This window comes from Camelus ferus, chromosome 20 (assembly GCF_009834535.1).
Source record: "Camelus ferus isolate YT-003-E chromosome 20, BCGSAC_Cfer_1.0, whole genome shotgun sequence".
Lineage (NCBI taxonomy): Eukaryota > Metazoa > Chordata > Mammalia > Artiodactyla > Camelidae > Camelus > Camelus ferus.
The window spans coordinates 25584350-25606041 of record NC_045715.1 but is presented as its reverse complement, the minus strand read 5'-3'; the positions used below and the strand labels follow the sequence as shown (position 1 = coordinate 25606041).

Here is a 21692-nt window from a genome sequence, read left to right as displayed (position 1 = left end):
GAGAAAAGATCACCATCTAGCAGATCCAACATCTATATTAATGAGTCCCAAAAGAGAAGAGGACACTGGCTTGGGGGAGTATCAAAGACAGTGTGCAACTCCATGAAGGAGGACGTCAGTCTTTAGATCTTAGAGGCCTGGCAAGTATCCAGCATCTTGAATGGGGTAAAAAGGACAACCACTAGATACTTTACTGCAAATTTTAGAACACCAAGGATAAAAACATGATCCTAAGAGTTCTAGAGGTGGAAAAATCCCAGATGGACTACTTATAAAAATGAAAGTCAGTGGCATCTGACTTCTCAGTAATAACATGGAATGCTAGAAGATATGGAAGCAATGATTTTCATCCAAGAATTCTATACTTAGTCAAACTTTTCATTAAGCTGAGGGCAGAAAAAAACATTTTCAGATATGCAAGAACCCCAGGAACTTACTTAGGGGTTGTATTCCAAAAAATGAGGGAACAGAAGAGAGAACAGTAAAGGGGAGTTCTGGGGTGACACAATAGTGTTTAAGAACATCTAGGCTAGATTGCAGCAGAAAGATGGTGGGCTCCAGGAGGGAGGTCTTGGGTAAAAGGTGGAAATAACAGGTTAGGAACAAAGAAAGGTAAATAGGCAAAATTCTGCCAGCAGAAGCAGGTCAGTGGTTGCCTGGAACGGGCATAGGAGAATGTAGGGAATGACTGAAAAGGGGGCACATGGAACTTTTAGGGTGATAGAAGTATTCTAAAACTTGAATTTGCACAACTTTAGAGTTACTAAAACTCATTGAACAATAAAATAGGTGAATTTTATTGTATGTAAATTATACATCAAAAAATTCTGAAACACACACACACACCCCTTGCTGGGCAAAGAATTAACTGAAATTATTTACTCTAAGAATTAAACCAAAAAATTCATTTTCTTTTGCAATAAGCCATTTTTTTCTCTCCATAAAGAAGTATTCTAAACAGGGTAATCTAACCAAATAGTCCCAAATTCTAAGGGAGCTAATGCTTCAGGGTTTTTGCTTCTAAAGAATCCTGCTTGTGTACCTCTTCTATTCCTCCTCTAATATTTGCTATTTCTTTCTCTTCTGTACTTTTCCTTTGTATCTTAACAAGGGCAAAATAGTTCCCTATCTTAACCAACTCTACACCAAGAAATGCCATGACCCTGTTTCTCCATCCAATCACCACTATTTATTGGTTTTTAATGGTTCAACTAACTCCTTAGCTGAATGACTTGCCTGCTGCCTTGATTCCCTCGTTACCAAATGCCTCTTTAATGATCTCCCATCAGGCTTTGGTTTCCCATCACATTACACTAACTTCTTTCTGGTTTCCCAATGATTTCTGTTAGCCACAGGCAACAACTTCTTAGTCCTCCTATTTCCTGGCCCCTCTTCTCATGTACCCTTCACGATGCTGTAAGAAGTTTTCTCCTTTCTTTAGCTCCCTTAACTCACTGGCTCCTCTTCCTTCCCAGCCCCTAAGTATATTCCTTAGCCCCGTGATCTTCTGTACCCATTCCCTTACCCATCTGCACACCTTTCATGTCTGCTTCTAGATAGATAATTTCCAAACTAGATCTATATTTATAATTTCTTACAGGACTATCTACAATAACCTAAACTTTAGCTCATCAAAAACTGAAAATAGTTTCAACCAGTTTTGCTTCCCATTCTTTCCCTGCCGTCAGTCACATCTTTCTTTCCTCAGTTCCCCTAACTTCAGCCAACTCCAATCAGCTATCAAATACTGTTGTCACTATTATTTTAAAACACTTTTCTCAGGGTTACCTTTCGTTCTCCATTCCATTGGCCACTTATCCATGAAACACTCTGAATGAATGCGATAAGCAGGAATCAATTCTGTGATAAGTCAAATATTACTTTATATGGAAAAGGGAAACAACTACCCACATTAACCCAGTGGCAAGACATTTTGTAGACAGAAGGACTCTATCACATTAATTCTTGGTTTACCTGGTTTGTATTATTGAGATGATCATATATCAGGCTTCTTTAAAATAACTTAAGGCATCAAAAAACTCCAAAGAAAAACTACAACTTCTCTAACAGCAAAAAGTCTCCTGATAGGTTTTGAAGGTACTGCATAAAGAGGTGTATTCATTTAAAGGCACAAGTGACAAACAATTAACTACCAAAATGCTCATAAACTCCTGGATCAAACTGGTAAACTCTTTTCAAAGCATTCCTCTGTGGCTCTGCAAAGGTTTCTCCTAACTCAAAGGTCTAATTACTGTGATTTAGTGAAGTTGAGTGATCAAAGTTGAACAGAGCTGTATCTCAATTTTCCCAAGTATTAAGTGCTTATCTGTGACTCTAAAGCATTGCCAAACTGCATATCTGCAGTTTTCTGTTCACTAGAAAACACAGTCTTACCCACTGCTAGACTTTGCCTCCACATTCCAGTATCCCTTTATCACTCTCACTGACTCTAAGGCACTAAATTCTAAGCATTTCACCAGGAAGATAACTGTTTAAAATACACACACACAAACACACACACACACACACACACACACACACACGCAAGCACTAAATTCTAAGCATTTCACCAGGAAGATAACTGTTTAAAAGAAAACATACACACACATTAGTATTATATTTGCTCTGAATGATTAGCATAATTTATTCTCTCTGTCTTCACTTTTTAAAATAAACATTAGTTACATTTCTTGCTCTCTAAAGCTGGAATAAGTTGTATCTATATGCTTCTGTACTTACTCTGTCTCTTTACGGTATAAGTTTCCAGGGACAAGATTTATACTTATCACTGCTTTTGCATGTTCCTACAGAATCTACTACAGGACTCTGTCACAGTGGTCTTTTAATAAAGTACTAGACTGGCTGGCTGACTACAGGGTCTCGGCTTGTCCTGTATCCCAGGTAAGCAACCACATCTGAAGGTGTGATCTATAACCAAGGCAACAGGCAATACAGTAAGATCACAGCTTTAATCAGCCATGATTATGAAATATTTCTGAAACTCTTCACCAGGGGGCTGCCGCAGAAGTAGACAGAAGTATGAGGAATAAATGCCAGCCCACCTGCTGGCAGGAGAGGCAATGGGACTGCCTCTTCAGATAGATGAGCAAGCAGGAAAACAGATAACACAACTTGTCTTGGAAGAAAGCAGCACGATGAGGCAGTAAAAACCCATCAGCATACATCATCCTATCACAGCCCAGTGTCATTCCCAGCCTCTATCAGCCCTCGCTGCATCAGCGCAAGTCCCAGACACTTTATCCTGTTTATAATTGCTGATGAGCAGTAATAAGGGCTCCATGCCTCAGCTCCGTCCGTTCCACTTCGGCACCCACCTATTAGGTAATAACTTTTATTTACAGCCTTGCTTGATGCGCTGTTCTATTAGTACAGCCAGGAACTGAGTAGGGAAAAAAAAAAAAAAAGTCTCCTTAATGGGCAGTATCACTGGGAGGCTCAGATGATTTATAATGCAGCTTTGTGGTTGTTCCATCACGCTCCTGGAAAGACTGCTTCAGGAAAGCAACATTTCTAACATGCTGCCCTCTAACAGGCTACACACATATGCTATGGAGCAGAACCTGAAAGGCATCCCCCAAGATTCCCTCCAGCCCCTGCAAAAAAAATCCTAAAGTTTCGAAGGAGGAGAGGGGTATTAAATTCCCTTGATAACCTTTTTAAATAGTGTTGGCTCAGGCATTTTGCCCCAGTGGAGCAATAGAACAGCTAATTAATGGAAGTTCAGGGCTTTTCTCCTTGGTAAGAGTGCAAGCTATGATAAAATAAATGACCATAAAGGCAAAAAAAAAAAAAAAAAAAAAAAAAAGCCCTGTGATAACTGCATTCAAAGATCCAACAAACTGAATTTGCACAAAGTATGTGGACCAAGAGCAGCTCAACACCAAAGCCTTGGGGTTACACACACACACACACACACACACACACACACACACACAAAACCAACAAGCCTCATCACATTTCCTTCTCCTTTTTGTACTGGAGTGCATTTTTATCCTTCAAGTATAAAAATTCCTCTTGACAAGACTGGCACCCTGGCTTGATATTCACTTGTATCAGTCTTTCCTCAGAGGGGAAGCCACTGCTTCTCACAAGCAAAACCCAAACAAGGCCCGTGACGCAAGCCTCTGACTTCAAGTTCTACAAGCCTGTACAAACATGTCTAGCTGGCCTGTAACACAAACCACAGCAATTGGTGGCTGTGGGGGCCTAACTCTCATTGAGGGGTACAAATGAAAAATAGCAAGCTCTCCCTAAGCTTTTCTGAATCTATACACTGTGTGAAGTAATTTAAACTCACCCATTATTTACATATTGAGTATTATAGCTCATCTTATTATAATAAGCCTAGCTACGTCTTTCTATTCTTTAATTTATGCAACAAACCAAGCAGATTAAAGTTTTCACAGAAAAAAAACCCCACAAGAAAAAAGATTTAGTAGATTATTCCCCTTCCCAGTTATCCACTCAATGGCCAAAAAACACATACTGTCAGTAAACAATCACTGTGACATACCATGATAACCTGTGGCTTTTTCCTATGATAAAACACAGCAGAATGACCCCCTTTTAGATTAGAGAAATTTTTGCAATCCTGCCAAATATTTAGTATTCATTTTGCTCCCCCCCGCCCCGGAATCAGATGAACTCCTGCAGGACTCAAGATGATGAGTGCACAAGGTAAAACATTTTTTTAATACTTTTTTCCTTGCCATGACAGATTTACTGTTTTGATCTTTCTTCAATGGTTACACTAAATGCTAATAAAAAATGAAAGGTTTATATCTTCCCTAATATTCTCCTGATGGGAACTTGCATATTACATAAGTAGGTCAAATTTCTAATTTTCTGTCTCAAATGCTGATACTGCAGACCTGAGGGAAAAGCTATACCTGAAGGACCGAAAAGAAAGAATGAAAAAAGAACTAAATCACACAGCTGAACTTATACCCAAAGCCACCTTCCTTTAAAAGCTTGACAGAGTCCTTCCTCGAAGAGTTACCTACAGTGTATGATACTGACCAATATGTTGGAGTCACTGACTCAAGTCTCTGGGATTAAATGCACCGGTTGAAACTTTTCTATGAATATTAACTCTACCAGGAGATAAAATACACAATTGTAGGTAGTTCTAAGATTTACAGGGCCACCTCTGGTTTAACACTACTACCCTTTAGCTTCTGGATCAATTTGAAAGATCTTATATAAACCTCCTGGTAACATAACGACAATGAAACATGTCCCTTTAACTGGCTTCTGAACACTGATGTGGAAAGTGTTTAGCACATCAATCTTCTCTTAACTCCCAGGTGAAAAGGAGTTTCTACTCTTGTCTTTGTAAGAACAGACAATACTATCACAAGCAGGTTGCCTTAGAAAAGTGAGTCAAGAAAAGATTTGGGGGGAAAAAAGGAAACAATGAATAATACCAGGCTATCTAGTTCACGTCACTGCTCTTCACAGTGAAAGGAAAATAGGTGACCCGAAAGGATAAACTTGTGCTTTTGAGAAGAAAAGAGGAGAGAAGAGATCAGGCGAGGGATATACAGTTAAGACTGAATTAACATGCTTCTTATAGAGCGGAAAGATGATACTTTCTAGAAAAACCCGCCTTGATGTTTAATGGGACAGTTTCTAGTCCCATCTGCTTTCATCTCAGGCAATACTACAGCTCCCTTATAGCCCCACAAATGGTTATTTTATTTGTTATTCTACCAACTACAATCACATTTTAAACATACACACACCATTTTAAAACCATCATTGTCAAGTCTATCAGCGAGAATACAAAGTTGCTGAAAGAAGAGTACAAGTGAATGCAGTACAGTGGAGCACAAGTCTGCAGACAGTACCATCAAGTCTGTAAACCTGTCTATAACTTTTTCTTATTTTAACTTCAGAAATAAAATGACTATAAAATGAAAAAACAAACAAATAAAAAAGTCATGTAAGAGAAGTAAACTAGGGAAGGAGCAGCAATTTCCTTTTTATTCATATGCTAAAAAGTCAATCTTGATAAACTCAACCTAGGGCCCAGAGCTAAGAGATGGTAAACGCCCCACTTGGAAGGAGCAAGTTTCCCAATGGGTTGGTCACTGTTAAGGATCCTGCCCCGGAACCAGACTATTTCTCTAAGGAAATTTAAGACAAGACATGGTTCTATTACAGCTTAAATTTTATGTTTCATTAATAGCAAGCTGTGATAAATAAAATACAAAACAACTTATTTCTTTTGCTATAACTCTCTGTAATTTAAGTCTTATGGGAAAATAGGTTACATAATATGTCTTTCAATAAGAAATCCTAAGAAAACAAACCTCTCTCCTTCCCCACAAGACACTTTAAACATATATAATCTTATGAAGATATTCACCTAAATATTCAAATACATTCCATATGAAGTTGTCTAAAGGAGATGCCTATAGCTCAGATTACAACGTTTTGGCTTAAGGTATAACGTGATACTTAGAAAAAATGAAAGGACAAGAGGGAATCTTCCAGTGGTTTGTTGCCAAAGAAAGCGAACTCTTTCCTTCACAATATACTTGTTCTTGGCAGGAATGTTTTGAGAATGAACAAGGGAACATGTGCCAAATATTCTGAGCTCTTGAAGAAATGAAAGCTCTCTCTAGTAATCTGAAGGTGTGATATACTTTAACTCTCACATTCTAACCAAAAGCGACCTGGGACTTGGCAGCACTTTTCAGCTCTTTGCTGACTCCAGACATCCTGGAGCTCTACAAAGCCACATGCCTTTAGTTAATTTTTCTCTCTTAAACATCAGAACAATCATGATGCTGTTGTAGTTTTCCATCTAAAGATTACACAGACTGTAACTGTTAATAGTGCTGTGACTAAAAGCCATCATCTAAAGCCTCTCCCACCTAGCTCACAAACACGAACTGACCTTTCATTTGCCACTACTGCTACTTTTTGCAATCTGCTTCTTAGACTCACAGTTATCACAAAACAACTTCTTCAAGAGTCCCTTCTCTCATTTTGATGGCTGCAGACCAACCACTCTGCATTGCTGTCTACCTCTCTAAATTACAATACCCTCTGATCAAACAGTAGTCACCCAAGATGCAGACACTAATAAACCATTCAGGGTACATTCAGGCCTTGACTTATTAAAACCACATAATAATGAGTCTAATGCTAATCTATAGATCTAATTTTCAAAGTACTAAAAAGAAAATGGCCTGTATATATTTGTATATGAATATATAATATAATATGTATATATTTGTTGGTTTTAAATTATATATATGGGCTAATACGTAATTATGAAACAAATCTGCAAAACAGAAATTTTAAAAGACCAAGATAAAGAGCTTTTACAATTTTCCCTCCATATCTTACAGACTGTACATTGTATGCCCTTCTTCAGAAACTGCTGATTTAAAGAACCACTATATTCTAGCCTAAGTATCCTTTCTCTAACACACATCATTATTAGGTTGGAGGCTGCTTTAGGTTCAAACTTGTATGGACAGATTGACTGGGAGGGGGTCTGTGAGATCTAATTCAGAGGGTCTTACTCTATGGCTCCCAAGAAACTACAACACACTAAGGTAATTATTTACTGATCAGCTATGCCCGAAGCCCCGTGCTCTGCAAGATCTCTGGGAGAGCCACTGTTACCGTACCCCTCCTGGAGGAAGCACCAAAGAGCATGTGTGTGAGGCCTGACTTCTACTCTTGAAGAATCTAGACATTAGAAATACAAAAACACTTAAGCAAGGTAACACTAATAAGTGGTGATGGTTAACAAGAAAAGTGCTCAGAATCCCCACCATGGGCAACTTGTAGATTCCAGGACAGGCAGAAAGATGGAGACAAAGACAGTCATCAGCCTGTGGTTCTCAAAGCAAATCATTTAATTAACCTCTGAAAATCAGGAAGCTCTGTCCTCTAAGGTCAGGGCCATTATTTAAGGCTATGGCAGCAGGCTAGCTCAAGGAGCCTGAGGGGCCTCAGACCAGCTACTCGAGAAGAAGTGCAACAAGCTGAACTTGGTGACCTTTAATGTCCACGGTGAGAAATTTCAACTTTCCTTCAGGCTTTTTAGATGACCTGCATATTGCATTAACTTCCTTCCAAATCAGAAATTCTCAATCTTTTTCCTAGTTAGGAGGGATGTATGCACCTAAAAGAAGCCCTGAAAATGTGAGCCTGAGTGCTCAATGTCTTGCTTATCATTCCACTTATGGAGACCTCAAAACATTACCTTCAGCTCCTATTGTAACACTGATAAGCAACAAAGAAAGTGATCAACATAAAATCAATCAATGAAGCTAGGTATGGCAATGCATTTTGGTACTTCTAATCTACTCTTTTCTGCCTAAAATACCTACTGATGTGTTATCAACACTATCTAATGACTGGCCACTGTACACACATAATCTTTAATGATAAGATTATAAGAGCAGCTACCATTATTGAAGATCTATAATATGAGCTTTATATGTATTATTTCTTTTCTTACATCAACCTATGAGATTTATCTCCTCATTTGACAGATGAAGAACAAATTTTGAGATGTTAACCTATTAAAATCACATTTTGTAAGTGGCGGCTAGGCTAGGGTCTAAAACCATATCTGCCTCTAGAACTCATATTTTAAAAACTACATCATGCTATATTTCCAAATCTGTTTCTCTTTCTCATATTTCTTCACATTTCATTCAATGATATGCTTCATACTGTCCAGTTAGGAGTATAGGTAATTATAAAATGTGATAAAAAGTAACATTATGTAGTAGAAAACAACACAGGCTTTAGGAGTCGAAGGCTCTGTGTTCAAGTACTGGTTCTATTACTTACTAGCAATATTACTCTAGGAAATTCACTTAACTTTCTGAGTGCCTGTTTTTGTCATCTGTGAAAGAAGAATAGCCATCTTGCAGAACTGTTCTGAAGATTAACAGTTCATGTATATAAAGACTGAATGGTGCCTGGTAATGTAGTAATAAGCATGCGATAACTGCTATTATTATTTCTAGACACACAAAATAGTATGGAAGCAGAATGGATGAAACAGATCTGCCTAGAAGATGAAGGACACAAGTACACCATATTCAGGAAGGGTTCCTACTAGTGTCAGTGTCTAAGATGAAAGCATGAATCTCTTTCCTAAATCTCTCAGGATGACCCAGTGTACTTGAGACTCACTCCTTGACTGCTACCTGAACATGCTGGTAGTGCTAACAGTAAGCCCTGCCCTGAGAGCCAAGACTGTAAGGAAAAAAGAAAGATTAAAGTACACTGTATGTGTGAAGCGTTGGGCCTGAAATCAAAGCTCTCTAAATGTTTTCAAGCTTGTGGCTGGAACGGGTAAGAAGATGGCTCTTGGACTTCCCACTGGCTAAGCAGGATGCTCTGTCTCACTCCAGGGCACAGTTCTCTTCTATCTCAATCAGGAACTACCCAGTGGAGCTTGGGTACTGGGCACAGGAGGGATGAGAGCACGTCAGGACTATCTCACACAACCTGCCTCAAAATTGGTCATTTGGAACAGGAGTAAAATTAAGTTCCTCAGAGTTCAGTGCCTGGATGTTACTTTGAAACCATGCACGGACAGGCCTGTTTGAGGTTAGCGTCAAAACTATGAGCATTTAGGATTCTTGGCCAGTTTCTGGTGGCTCCACAGCCGCCTGGGCCAAGTGTCCAAACCGGGCAGGAGTGCAGCGTTGCCCTTGGTGGCATCAGGAGCGGCAGGCACACCTTCCACGGCTTTCTGAGCAGCGGTGTGAGGACCAGCAGAGAGAAAAGGTTCTATATTTCACAAGTCACCATTATCTGCCTCCCCACTTCCCCATCCTCATCATCTTTTTCTTTTTTTAATATGTATTGACACATTAGTTGTCTAGCTCTTCATAGTGAATGTTTTTTAGATCTGACATTTCTACTGACTTGCAATTTGAACTTTGGTGTTATTACTGAAAATTGTCTCCGAGTTTGATAAACTCTTTCCCCAATGATGTTAACTATTTTTCAATGAACAGATTTACTACCAGTTTGTGAGTTATAGAGTCTTGAATGAAAAATGAAAAAATATTTTTGACTAATTAGATACCTATAATAATTGAACATATAAATACTGTTTACAGTGGAAGAGTTTTGTTTTGTTTTATTTTGTTTTGTTTTAATAAGCAGAATTTCAAGAAAGAATGTTTGGTAAGATTTGAAACTTACAAACTCTTGAAGTATCATTTAATATTAACCTCTCAAAGGTTTTCCCTTTAAAATATGCAGTTAACTTTTTTCCCTATTTATTCATGAGAAATTAGATCTTATGAATTGGAAGAAAATACATTTAATGTCAAAGAAATAAATAAGCCCCTCTATTTGTTGCAGCTTATTGTTTCTTGAAATGAATTACCTGAACAGCCAAAAAGTTAAAAAAAAAGTTCTCGGTGATTTAAAAAAAAACAAAAACTACGAGCAGTTTAAAGGCGCTGAGGTCTCAGTGTGAGTCTACACAGAGATAGTTTGGTGCTATTTCTGCTGGGGCGTTAAAAGGACTTTTTAAGTTATGAAAAACACTTCGCGGCCTTTAGAAAAACAATATAATTATTCTGACTCTTCCAAATACAACCCTTAAAATAACTTTAAATAGCAAGCAGCATTATTTAAAAAGGCAAATATGGCTTAAAATAAATTAAGCTCCAGGGTAAGGGAGCAATGGGCATTATGAGCGCTCTTTAGAGAGCTACAAGATTCATGACTTCATGCTTAATATAAATGTCACAAATACACAAAGATTTTTTTTTTTTGAGGACTCTTTGTATCTGGAAAAGAATGATTTCAGTACACCCCATGGTTTTAAGACGAATGAAAAAAGATAATTTTCTACAATTATTAGGATACTATAGTAGTCAAGTTAAAACACTGATTATCTATACAACAACTTCTTTTGTCCTCCAGCCTCCATTATATAAATAATGTTTTTATTTTTTTCAGTAGGTCTAAGACTTAGACAAATTAGCCATATGCTAGAAACTAGGCAGTGATTTGGATTTTCTGTAATGGTTCAGGTCTTACTAATATTCTTCACACATTAGGAAGCAGGTAAATTCTGATGTCCACTTTCTTGGTTCTAGCTCCCAGCATTAACTCAATCTGACCTCCAACAGCACACACCACTGACCTCTACTCACATTCCACTCCTAATACTAAGCACATAATACATCACTTCACAAATGATGGAAGAAATTAGAGAGTACTCTGGCAAGGACACTATATTAAAGCCAGTAGCTAATGCCTGTGAATAATTCAGGTAAGAATGAGTCCAAGATAAGAATGATGTACGTACCTGTACCACAGGATCTTTTGGTTGGTGTGATTAACGAGACATGAGCTGTATCTGTGCATGGCCCACCTAGAAACAGAAAGGCAGGCACATCAGTCAGGACATACCCTTTATGTGCCCACAGCTGCTATCTTTAGAGAAACGTAAAGAGGTAAGGACCAACCTGTAAATATGCATAAGGAGAGGTAGCAGGAAAGATGGAGGTGGTGGTGGTTCAGTAATTTAATCTACAGACCCATATTCTTTCTACATTATAACATGCTTTTCATAAAAAATAATCAAGACTCACATAATGTTAAGATGTTAAAGGACAAAATTTTAACTAGAATTCTGATCTGGTTAAGAGTAAATTACCCATAAGTTTGAAGAGATGAGCCTGTTCACAGAACAATAAGCAGGAGTGCCCTTTCCTATATTTATCTCAGTGGTCACCCTACCTTTGAATTTATTGTAAAACTGACCTTATTTAAAAGGGGGGTATTTCCTAAAGAACAAACTGCTTGCCAGAAGAAATAATTATTTTAATATATAAAGACAGCACTGCTGACTATGGAAGAATATCTAGTTTAACTGTAAGAATATGGTATGAAAAGGGCCTTCATAGAATCATTTTGGGCCCAGAGGTCTGATGGAGAGGTATAATTCAAGAGTATGCAAGAGATATAGTCAGTCAGTGGGTAAAGGCTTGAAAAGCAATCGTTCTATTCTGCAGAATCAGGACCATCAACAAATTCTTAAGTTGATAAGATAAGATAACTATGCCCTACCTGCTGAAATAGAAGTTACCGTATAAACATGAAGACCATCAGTTCTTGACATACCCTGGGAGGGGCAGTGGTGATGATAATTAAGGAAAGGACACACAGGCAAATGTTACACATATATTTCGAAAAGGCTCCCCAGGTGACTATAACTAGCAAAGGGAAAAATGATTACCTAGCATAGCTGTATATCACCTATGACAAGACTTCATATCATGAAGTTACTTATCAAAAAGGAAAGAAAGATGAAAGAACTTGGAGACCTGTTCCTTGAGTTTATGCCACCAAGATCCACGGATTTAGGAGCCCTGAGATCCCACCTAAGATCATCATTAGTTTACTGTTTCCTATACTCAGGCCATAACAGCAGCAAACCTTAGTGTGTGTAAGACCCAGGGGAAAATAGGAAAAGAGAGGAAAACTAAGTAAGTATGTTGTTAATGTCAAAGAGCACTTAGCAAATACCTACTATGTGCCACCACGGGTGTGCTCAAGGAGCTTATAATCTTGTTAGAAAGACAAAATCTGCATATTTAAACAAAGAACAATACCTGACAGCAGTAAAGAACCAGATGGAAAATGATCAAGTGCCAAAGAATATGGAACAAGTAATAAATGCTAAATGTAATCAGGAAAGAGGATATTCATCATTGGCTGGCATCACCTGAAAATACTCCTCAAGAATTTTAAAATGAGGCAGGAATAAATTAAAAGTTAGAAAGACCAAAAGAGCAGGGCAATTCAATTGAAAAATTTTCTACAAATGTCGCATTCACCAGAGAAAGCTTAACACACTAAAATTCCAGAGGTCCAAAGGAGCACCTGTAACATGAAAATAAGCAACATGGGGAGACAATGAGCTGCAAGAAAACCTAATACAAACCCCACATCCTTGAAATCCTCTGGGCACTATCATCCGTAACTCCATAAAATGCTGTAACTCCTGCTTCTATATGCATTTTGGTTTGGTTGGATTGTTTGTTTGGGGGCCTTTTTTGTTGTTAAATGAAACATTCTTATTTCTGGGACTATAAGTAGTTAAATCCTGCAACTACTCTCTTCTCACTGAGTAATCCTGGATAAGAGAGCCTCAGTTTCTTTAACAAAAAATGGGGATAGTAGAAGTGTCCATAAGCCACAGTGCTAATGAGATGAGCTGTACAAAAAGACTTCATACACTATAAAGCTTTGTATTATGTATCTTCACTTTCTCTCCCACTAGATTTTATGATCCCAAGGGTCAAGACCCACTCCATCACCTACTCTTGGGTCATGACTATATGGACAAAGGACACTTAATGGTGTTCATTTAGTGACCACTACAAGCCTCTTTACTGAATCAGGAGAGTAATGTACATTTTTTTAAAACCCCTTTTTATTGAAGCTTAACAGAAAGAGAATGAAATACTAGAATGAAGTGCACAAATCTTAAATACATACCCTGAAGGGTTTTAATATATACACACTTGTATAACGGTCATCAAATATTAGAACATTTTAGAAAAATATTAGAACATTTCCATAATCCAGAAAGTTCAAGGGAGCATTTTAAAAGTACAGAGTCCCAGATTCTGACTCGGAAATGTTGATGTAATAGGCTGGGACGGGCACAGGAAGAGATTAGTGTACATTTTCAAGCCTGCTGAGCACAATGCAAATATTAACAGCCCAGTTAGTTACAATCTCTGATAACACTTTTAACTCCCAGCTCAATATATAGCCAAGATCATGAGTTCATGCAACATCATGAGCCACACAAAACACAAGAGTCAGTAATAGTTTAACTGCCAGAATACTTTTTTAAAGAGGACATGAAATAATTCATCCAGTAAAATTATAAGAGAGAGAAACTGGTTAAATCAAAACCCCTAAAGAAATCTGGTTGGGACTCATGAATTAACACACCCATGTTTACAAATGCAATCTTTATCTCATCTGTAGGTTAAGAGTAGTGTACCCTTTTGAAAATTCCTAATGAATGAATTTCTGTAGGTTTTGGCAAATATGCAAATAACTTTAAGGCTACCTAGCATATCTCAACATGCATCCTCATGAAAGTGTTCTCCAGAGAGCTTGTTAAACTAACAACCCAATCCAATGTATTCACTACATTACAGTAAAGTACAAATAGAACCATAGTCGAGCCAAAACAAATTGACAGCAAGAGTAACTGGCAGTGATAATATATCCCAGCTTTGATAATTGGACAATATTATAAACAGAGAGCTTAGAATTAAGTTTGGTCTGGCAGACTATAACCTACGGAACTCTTTAAAATCCAGAATAGATGTACATGAGCACTACACATATATTCTACACTACTTGTGCTGTCATATAATATCCCTATACTTTCAAATAAAAGGAGTAGCCACAGGAGATTATGATATCCACCCTTATACAATTAATTATAAATCAACTCTGTTAAAATGAATGCAGGAAATTAAAGGCCACTCAAGGGGAACCTTTTCAGGTTTTTGTCCAAGAGCAGAAAAATGTAACAGGAGTCCTATGTGGGTATAGCAAACAAAGTAATTTTGAGAGTGGAAGGTAAGGGTCAAAGTCAAGGCATGTGTTCCATCAAAGAATGGAGCTGGCTAATGCCTGAGAGAAGAGCTGGCATATGGTCACATAAATCACTGTAAACTCTGCTCCTATTTTTGGCCTTCGTTCCTTTTCTTTCCAAGCAGCAGGGGGGACAGTGCTAATAACTGAATAGCAAGATGAAGAAGCCTCTTCATGACTGAGTTCTACAGGTGAAAGTAGGGATGTAGTGTGTGTGCACACACGTGTGCATGTGCATGTGCATGTATGTGTGTGTATGATGGGATCCAGGCTGGGAAAATAAACGCATTTCTAAGAACAGAACAACTCACACCATTACCCTCTAGCCTATATTAGTAGCAACTGAGTTTAGAACAGTGCAAGTTTGAGGTTGTTAAATATTAAAAATAAAATCACAGCTAAAGTTTCTTGCTTAATATGAAAGGCTCTCTAGGAATTCTGAACCAGATGGTATCAAGATTAATCAACCTGAACTTTTAGCCAATCACCATGGGTGCTTTCTGCTTTCTTTTGCTAAAGCAAAGTTAAATATCTGAACTTCAAGTTTCTTCATTATCTGAAGATATTTAATAACAGACTATCATTTTTCATTTCGTATTACATTCAGGACTTTTCTTAAGTTCCAACAATTCAGAATCTGGAATTGCAAGTAAATAATGTCTCAGGTAGCTTGTGGTTTGTGACCGTAAGTCTGAATACTCTATTTTGTCTTCTAGGGATGTTTCTATTCTTGTATTAAAGGTGTCATACATAATGCAGGACTATGGATCGCATTTGCAATTCCACATGAGAGCCATGAAATGAACATTTTCAGCTGTATTCCCAACAACTAGAAATTTTTATAGCTTTTGCAACAGGGTAGTGGATTTTCTTGGGGAAACAGTACTGATTTCAACCCTGTAAAGTTGAAGACAGGAGTCAAATCTGCATACTAATCTACTTCACTATAACCTGCAAAACCAGAAGGACTGAATAAAGGTATTTCGTTAACTATCAATGTTCACATTTCAAGCTGAAGTGGCAGGAATCTTAATTTTTCTTTTTCAGCCTCCTGTAGAGTTACTGAGCATGTCAAAAAAACCCTGAACTGCCAATGTACTAGTCAATCCAATAGACAGACTGGTTAAAGACTGTGACTCAGCTGAAAGAAGAGAACACAGGTGTGAAGGGCAGTTGCACTTATGCTCATGATAATCTTAAGTACTCAAAACATAAGGCTGAGTAAATACAGAAAAATAGTATTTCTCTTTAACCTTGAAAATAGAGATGAACAATCTACCCAGAAAGGTTTTGTTAAAACAGCTGTGGTAAGTGGTTTTATTTGGCTCCTAGTTCCACAAGCCCTCATTGGCTGCAGTTGTATCATGTGCTAAACCACATCAATTAGGAAAAATGGACTGTCAAGGAGTCAGTCAGCTTAAAATTGCCAGAAGCTCAATAACCAAACAAATATTCTACTATCAGCTCTTTCATGGTAACTGCAAAACATTAATACACAAAAACAGTCATCCCTTTTGCAGATTTGTAAGACTTCAATATTCTTGCTTAATTAACATGACATTTACATAACAGTATCTAATTAATTTCCAACTAAAGGCACTGTGGGCTAATTAGAAATGCATCATCCTTTTTTAACCAGCTTGTCAATTCCACTCTACATAATCTGTACATTGTTTACCTTTGCAGCATCTCACTTTTCCAGGCTCGCTGTTGAAAAGGTGATTTCAGAAAACAGATGCAAGAGCCACAGTTGTCCCCCTAATCTAAAGATTCATAATATCATATGGACTATTTTTTGATGAGGCGTCTTTTAAAAAAATCTATGCAATGGAGATAGTGAAATAAACTATTCTACACTGTCTCCTGATGTGGTCATATTAAGAATGCAAAACTATCTTAAAAATATTCAAAGAATCCATATTTTTTCAACAATAAGACATTCCTTCTTTAAAAGACTTCAACATACACGTGGAGACTTAAAATAGTAAACAGTAATAAATGAACATCAGGAACAGATGAGAATACACAAGAAAATAAGTCGTCTCTTCAGAAAAGAAAGCCCTATCCTCCAACTTCACCCTAAACCTTCAATTCATAAACTGTTTTAATCAGAAAAGACACATCTAATCTGTCTACATGATTGGGTTTGAAAAGCACCATCGATTAAAAACAAGGATACATAAAGATTAAGGAGTGAGAATCTAAGTTTACAGAAAATCTTCAGCCCAGATAACAGCCCTCCGATTTCTCCAAATGAAACTTCCAAATTAAACCATTTACAAAGCTTGTTACAGAATCTAAGCATTAATCTCTCAGTCAGAAGTTCTAATCCTAACTCATTGCCTGATATCTTACACCATTTAGATCTAAATTAGGGATTCATGAGAAAGGGATTTCCAAAGTGGGTAAGAGTTGCTATTGGTAGCTCTCTGTTTTGCTCATAAAGGGCTTCTCAACAAAATTTCACTACTATTCTACCCCCACTCCCCTAAATAATTATAGCTGAGCAGTTCTGCAAATAGTGTGTGTGTTTGTGTGTGTGTGTATGTGTGAGCATGCTTATTAGCCTATTTGTTCAATAGAAACAAAATTTAAAATTCTCCCACCTTCCCCAAGGAACAACCCCACAAACAAAATGAAATAGGGAGTGCTTTCCATTTGCCCAGTAATGACAGATTCTCTTACAATAGGGTGGACATCCTTACTGGGGCCAGGGGATGTGTTTTGGAAGAAATGCTCTCTTCTGACCCAGAATTGGCCTTAATGGCATGAGTCTCAGGGTAGTGGCCAAGCCTTAAGCATTCTAGTACTCTAGCACATTAGGTATTCAAAATATGTTTTTTACTATTGAATGAAAATGACCCAGGCCAGAATCAATTATTAAACATACATAGCTATTCAGAAGGGAAACTGAACTATTAGTAAACAGCTGGTTTTCAGCATATTTAGATGTTAATCTAGCATAGTAGTCCTCAAACATTTTGGTCTTAGGACCCTTTTACACTTAAAAATTATTAAGGATACAAAAGAGTTTTCAGTTATGTGGGTTGTATCTACTGATAACATACCTAGAAATTAAAACTGAAAAAAAAATTTTAATCTTCATTTAAAGTTAAGAAAAATAATTATATGTCAACATAAAAACATTGTTTTATGAAAAGTAACTACAAATTTTTTTAAAATGTGTGCAGCCTGGCTTAAAGGAAGAAATTGGGGTTTTCATAACTGCATTCAGTCTTTTACAGTGTATTGCTTATATGATGCATATGAAGAAGAACCACCTTCACATAGATATATATAAGTCAGAAAAGGAAAGGATCCAGTGGACCCCATGAATAGGTCCTGGGAACCTCTACAGGTTTGTAGAAAACACTTTGAGAACCACTGGTACAGAACAAAACAGGTTAATATAATTTCCTATTTTCCACACTTTGCTCACATGCCAACTGACTTAATCCAGTCTTGCAGAGACCAATCAACAGACTAGTATAAATAATACTAAAAGGTTTGCCTATTCTCAACAAAATGTTGATATTTAAATAAATAAGGCCAAGAGACAATGGAATAAACTCTACAGTTATAATTTCAACCCAAGACATTCTATTTCTGCTGCTTTTGAGTAAAACATGTTTCATGGAACTCAAAGGATTCTAAGCAGTTAAATCTGTTTAATTTCAGTTTTTCAGATGCAACCTCTTACCTAGAGACCTTATGACTAAAACAGTTTCCCATATATTAAGGTACTGACAAAGAGTCACCACCAATAACTCCAAAATGTGCTAAAGCCCAACAGCAATTAACACTGAAATTCTAAGACACCATCATCTTGAGGTTCAAACCTGAAGAACCCTTTTTTGAGGTCAAAATATCACCTGCCTAATGGAGTCAGTTCTAGTTTTAGATACTTTTGTTTCTCTCTGTGACAAAGCGTATTTAATATGGATATGAAATCAGGAGCTGTCAGTTCTCCAATTTAGATCTCAGTTCTTACTATTTACAGGCTTAACTAAGGCCCAACTCAGATTTCTATATTTGCATTTTACCATCAACATGAGCATGAATCTCATAACAACATTAATGAAGAAACCACTCAGCATTAGAAGAGCTTTTATTTTTTTGATATCGTCAGCTATCAAGAGTGTTTTCATAAATCTCAGCCTGTGTCAGCAACTGAAAGGCTGCAATGCTTTCCTCAGAAAGGGAAGTGACTTGTGCATATACTTCATAAGAGGCTTCAGAGAAAATAGAAAGATACATTCATTTAGGCCACAGGTATTGCCCCGTGGAAATTTAAAGTGAATTCTGAACATAGGTGCCGTTCTCCGACCCTTTGCTAGGCCTCTCCTATAAGCAGCTGAACACAGCTGGCAACATGTTCAAAGTGACAATGACTAAAAGGAATCTTAGTCCAACCTCCTTGTTTTATAGAAGTAAACACTAGCAGGTCTTAACAATAGAACCTTTCTTTGTAAATAATAGTTGAAAATGTCAAAATTATGTAAAAAAGTGCTTAAATGATACTTTGGAATTTTTAAAAAATTCCCTACCAATGTGACATCCTACTCTTTTAAACAAATCTAAAGAATCATCCTTTTGACAGATCCAAAAGTGAAATGGTTTATGAAGCAACAGAACATATGAACATAAAATGTAAAGTTTTATGTAGTCATTTTTTGGCATTGGCAGCTCTGAATTTTCAGAGAGAAGTTCACAAACACAATTAAAATATATTCACATAAGGTTAAAATAACTACTTCTAACATACCCAAATAGATGCACCTATTATAATACGATTTTTTCAGCTGAACACTTCTGTCATAATAAAGCTTAGATTTACTTTAAAATCAGCACAGTGTCACCTATTACCTGCATTAACACAAAATAAAAACAATATGACAACTTGCAAAGAGCTAAAGCTATGTGAAGTGTGGTTGTTGGCTGTGACCTTTACTTTCACAGCCAAGGATAGAGCATTTCATTTAATAAGAACATAAAAAAAATCTGCATTTGCAAAGAGGGGGCAGTGATGCTGCTGCTTCAAAATCTAGTATGAATATCAATAACTGTATAATCTCATAAGTGCCCGAGGAAACCTTTATGGGAAGCTAACCTTTCAGATTTGCAGACTTCTCAAGGAATCTCTGGATGTTTAAAGTTTCCTAGCCTTCCCTCTTGCAAAGGGAATCTTGAAGGGGAAAATTCAGGTGATAAAAGAAATACCCATGAGTAAAAACTGTTATCCACAAAAGGCAAGTGGCTATTTGCACAGTTTAAACAAACAGACAATCTCTCATCATACTAAAAGCTCTGTTAAAAGAGATGAATTGTTACCACAACAAGGCAACCAAATTTCAAAATCTGGTAGGGAAATTGTCTTTTTGAGTTTCATCATCGTGGGGTTTTTGAATGGTACAGAAAATAACAAAAGAATATTAAGAAACTACTCAAAATCAGGTTTAGGCAATGAAAGTCTGTCTCTCTTTAATGTATCAAAATACATGAAGTAGGCTCCAAAAAGTAAATTAGTAAACTTCTCTAAATATTTAAGTCAGTAAACATTTACTGAGTATTGCCTTGCTAAGCACTGTTCTAGATACTATGTGGCAGAGTAAAGCAGAATAAAATTAAGTCTCTGCTAATTCTGGGTTTCGCCTCTAAACTGGTAGAGAGATGACATGTCTAAGAGGTTAACCAAGACAATACGTGATTAGATGTTACAGGGAGGAAGTCAGGAATTCCTTGGATGAAGCAATCAGTGTGGATGAAATGGTTCTGAGGTGGGTTTTCAAGAGCATGAATAAAATTGGTAATATGAATGCCATGGTGTCTCCTGGGACAGCAAGAATCTGGTTTGGTTCAGAGCTGAGCCATCAGTGCTGGGAAAGATAGGCAGATAAGACACAACAAGGGTTCAGATTATGTGGGAGAAAGATGTCTGATAAAAGATTAAGAATCTGGATGGTCAAATAATTGGTGATGTGTCAATGGAAGAATTTCCTTTTTTGTGCAGCATGATATCAATGGGAGATTCATCTGACAAGTTTATAAACTAGGACAAGATCAGTAGTAAGAACCATCTAAAGATTATGGCTGTAATCCTATGAAAACACAATACTGGCAGTGACAACTTCCTAGATCTTTAATTTCTCCATTAAGCAAACACTAGAAAATCATAAACAAAGACAAATTAGGAAATATAAACGATATTAGAATAAATAAGATTTAGTTTGTGTACTTGGTTACAATATATATTTAAAGTTAAGCGCACCTTTAATACAAGAAATTTTAAAAAAAGAACACTATGTATAATTTCATTCCAATAAACTTAGAAATGTAGATGAAATAGATGTTTTTATAATATTAATTGCCAAAATTGACTTTGAATGATGTATAAAATATAAAAAGTCCAATATCAGACATCAGGCCAATCAGTTTTATGAATAAGCTCTTCAAGCTTTCAAAGAATAAATTATGTTACATCAGAATATAAGACAAAAAGCTGTGTTGGGGCATAGGAAAAGATGAAAGGCTTTCTATGAGATCAATGTAACTGATATTTAAACTAGACAGGAATAGCATGCCCATTACATATAAACACATACATACACAAAATTTACTCACTTACAAAACAGGTATAAAATTTTAAAGAAAATTAGCATTTTGAATCCATCAGTACACTGAAAGAACTAGTAGAGTTTATTCGAGGAATGCAAAGATGGTTTAACACTGGAAGTCTACTGAATAGAGAGATTACATATTAAAGGAGAAATCCACATGATTATCTCAACACATGCTAAAAAAGAATTTTATAAAATTCAACACTCCTCTCCAATCAAAAAAATCAGCAAGCTATAAATAGAAGTTTTTTAACCTGGTATCTACAAGAAACCTACAACAAATACAATATTTGTGTGTGAAATACTAATATATTTCAGATATACTAGTAACAAAAAGTAGTATCAGAGTTAGAAATAAAAAATATATGTATAAAGCTGTAAAGAAGAAATTCTAGCAAAAAATGTATAAAGCTTATATTA

At 36.7% G+C, this 21692-nt stretch overlaps 1 protein-coding gene across 3 annotated transcripts in view; it reads right to left on the bottom strand.

Annotated features, from left to right (window-relative positions):
• The window catches only part of ZFAND3 (zinc finger AN1-type containing 3), a 289475-nt gene that overhangs the window by 44076 nt on the left and 223707 nt on the right, over window positions 1–21692 (bottom strand). For 2 of the 3 annotated variants that reach the window (XM_032462993.1, XM_032462992.1), the window contains one exon: window positions 11336–11401. The exons of the other annotated variant lie outside the window; for it this stretch is intronic. In XM_032462993.1, coding sequence (XP_032318884.1) covers window positions 11336–11401 — 66 coding nt within the window. The remainder of the gene's footprint in view (window positions 1–11335; window positions 11402–21692) is intronic. 3 annotated transcript variants of the gene reach the window in all.